The sequence below is a fragment of the Squalius cephalus genome, assembly GCF_949319135.1.
Source record: "Squalius cephalus genome assembly, chromosome: 9".
Classification (NCBI taxonomy): domain Eukaryota; kingdom Metazoa; phylum Chordata; class Actinopteri; order Cypriniformes; family Leuciscidae; genus Squalius; species Squalius cephalus.
In genome coordinates, this window is record NC_137130.1 from 1152501 (window position 1) to 1155000 (window position 2500).

The 2500-nt window shown below is 36.2% G+C and overlaps 1 protein-coding gene across 1 annotated transcript in view; it reads right to left on the bottom strand.

Annotated features, from left to right (window-relative positions):
- The window catches only part of tbl1x (transducin beta like 1 X-linked), a 37667-nt gene that overhangs the window by 20094 nt on the left and 15073 nt on the right, over positions 1-2500 (bottom strand). The window contains exon 2 of the mRNA XM_079881855.1: positions 1954-2040. Coding sequence (XP_079737981.1) covers positions 1954-2011 — 58 coding nt within the window. The 5' untranslated portion in view covers positions 2012-2040. The remainder of the gene's footprint in view (positions 1-1953; positions 2041-2500) is intronic.

The following is a 2500-nucleotide window of genomic DNA, read 5'->3' on the forward strand; positions in this document are numbered from 1 at the left end:
GTCATGTGTGCTGTGGGTTAGTTTGCCCAGAAATTAAAACTCTGTTTCTTTACATTTACTCGTGTAGTTTTTACAAAACTGTTTTGTTCTGTAAATGGATCAAAATACCGATTAAAATGCCGCAATCACGGCCTTCAGCCTCAACGCTTGTGTGGGAGAAACTCTGTGTTGAACTCAGTGTTTCTTTCTAAAGCTACTTTCTGTAATGCCTATTTGACGCTTTTCTCATTATACAAAATAATGACTTTAAATGATCTTTTGGGGGTAATTTCTCAAACATATATATATTTATACTACAGGGCCGTTGAATGCTTGAATCTGATTGGTTGACGAACGTTCTAAGGTGTGCATTATTTTCAGGGAAACGCACAGCTAAAGTAGTTCCAGGCAGGTCTCGACCGCATTACAGTTCCATATCACTCCGCATAGTTAACGGTAATAACGGAAAATAGGATACAATTCATAACAAGAAAAAACATTTAGCCGCATGCGCTTGATCTGGAATTTTCAATGTCTAGCTTCACAATCAATAGAAACATGCAGTTTAATTTTAATAAATAAACTATATAGTCCTATTTATATTATAATCAATAGAAAATTAAACTGAATATAGGCTAAATAAATGGATAGTCCTGCAGCACGGATTTTTATTGCAGATAATATAACAAATAAATAATTATTGAAAGGCCTTACTTGTTAAAAGGGCTTTGTGTTTCATTTATTTGGCTAGTCTACTGTCATCTGTCAATGAAAAAAAAAAAGAATGAACTAATTAATTAAAACGAATTAAATTAATAAATAAATAAATAATAATACTGACGCACATGCTTTTCTGTCTCATTATTGCAACATCTCTCTCTCTAATAACTGCATTAATAACTGGGGACACACTTTAAGGCCGGTTATGAATGTAATTTGATACTTATGACTGATCATGTCCAAACGCGTGTTCAGCGCGTTCAGTCTGTGTTCAAAGTCAGTGTTTAAAATCTGCTGCAGTCGATGAAAACAGTCAGAGAGTGTGTCAGCTAGTCGTGTGTCCAGCATTAGTCTGCTATCAGCGGCTCAAACCTCCGTTACTAACTCTAAAATTACGTTTTGGAATTAGCAACGGAGGCATTGGATTAGATGTGTAAGAAATTAGTCCTACATACAAGAGCGTTTTAATGACAAAAACTTTACAAACGTCTTGAAATACATAATCTGAACAATGTTTCGAGGTGTGGTAACTGTAGTATAAGCGGAATAATTGACTTCAGGCCGTTGAATTATTAGAAAAATAATGCACACCGAGGTGTAACTCCGCTTCGCGTCGTGACCGCATTACCACCTCGGGTGTGCATTATTTTTCTAATAATTCAACGGCCTGTCGTCAATTATTCCTTACATAATACATACACACACTGCCGTTCAAAAGTTTGGGATCGGGATTTTTAATGTTTTTAAAACAAGTCTTTTCTGCTCACCGAGGCTCACTATTTTACAGTAAAAATTATACAACCGTATCAAGTAAAGACAACCGTTTTCAACACTCATAATAATCATAAATGTTTATTGATCATCAAATCCTCATATTAGAGTGATTTCTGGAGGATCATGTGACACTGAAGACTGGAGTAATGATGCTGAACATTCAGCTTTGATCACAGGAATAAATTACACTTTACTGTATATTCACATAGAGAACAGATGATTTACATTATAATAATATTTCACTGTTTTACTGTATTTATGATCAGATAAACGCAGCTTTGTTGAGCAGAAGAGACTCTTTCAAAAACATTAAAAATCTTAGCGGCCGCAAACTTGTGAACGGAAGTGTGAGTCTCAGAGCCTGTTCGCACCCGTTTTGTTTTGGCTGATCTTGTGATTTCAAATGATTTGTCATCAGTAAATCCCCTTAAACACACACACACACACACACACACACACACACACACGCACAGTGTTTACCTGACTCCTGCAGATATCTGTACACCAGAAAGTTGACTTCATCACTGGTAATGCTCATCTTCACTCAGCGCAGAGGAGGAGCGCCCCCTACAGGACACACACAGCATTACATCATCATCACAAACACAACACAACTACACATTACATTCATAATCTCAACACAACTACACATTACATTCTCATTCAGAGACAACCGCTCGGAGAACCACAGACTGGAGGTCTAAACACATATATGTATATTATTTCAGCTAGTTGCCAAAATAACATATGCTAAAATAACAAAATTAAATAAACAAATGAAAAATTAAAGGAATTACATAGATTTTTTTTTTAACTGAAGAGTTCACTAAAACTTAAAATAAAAATCTCTAATCTCTATACTTTGGCAACAGAGTTACAATATTATGAAATATGAATTACAAAAACCACCAGCGGGGGTAAACTGAGCCACACCAACCAACCAACCAGACCCCGAGCCCTGGATCCAACCGGCCAGTGTGACATCAGTAACACAAACACACGAGGAGTGAATTATTGTGAAGTCGGT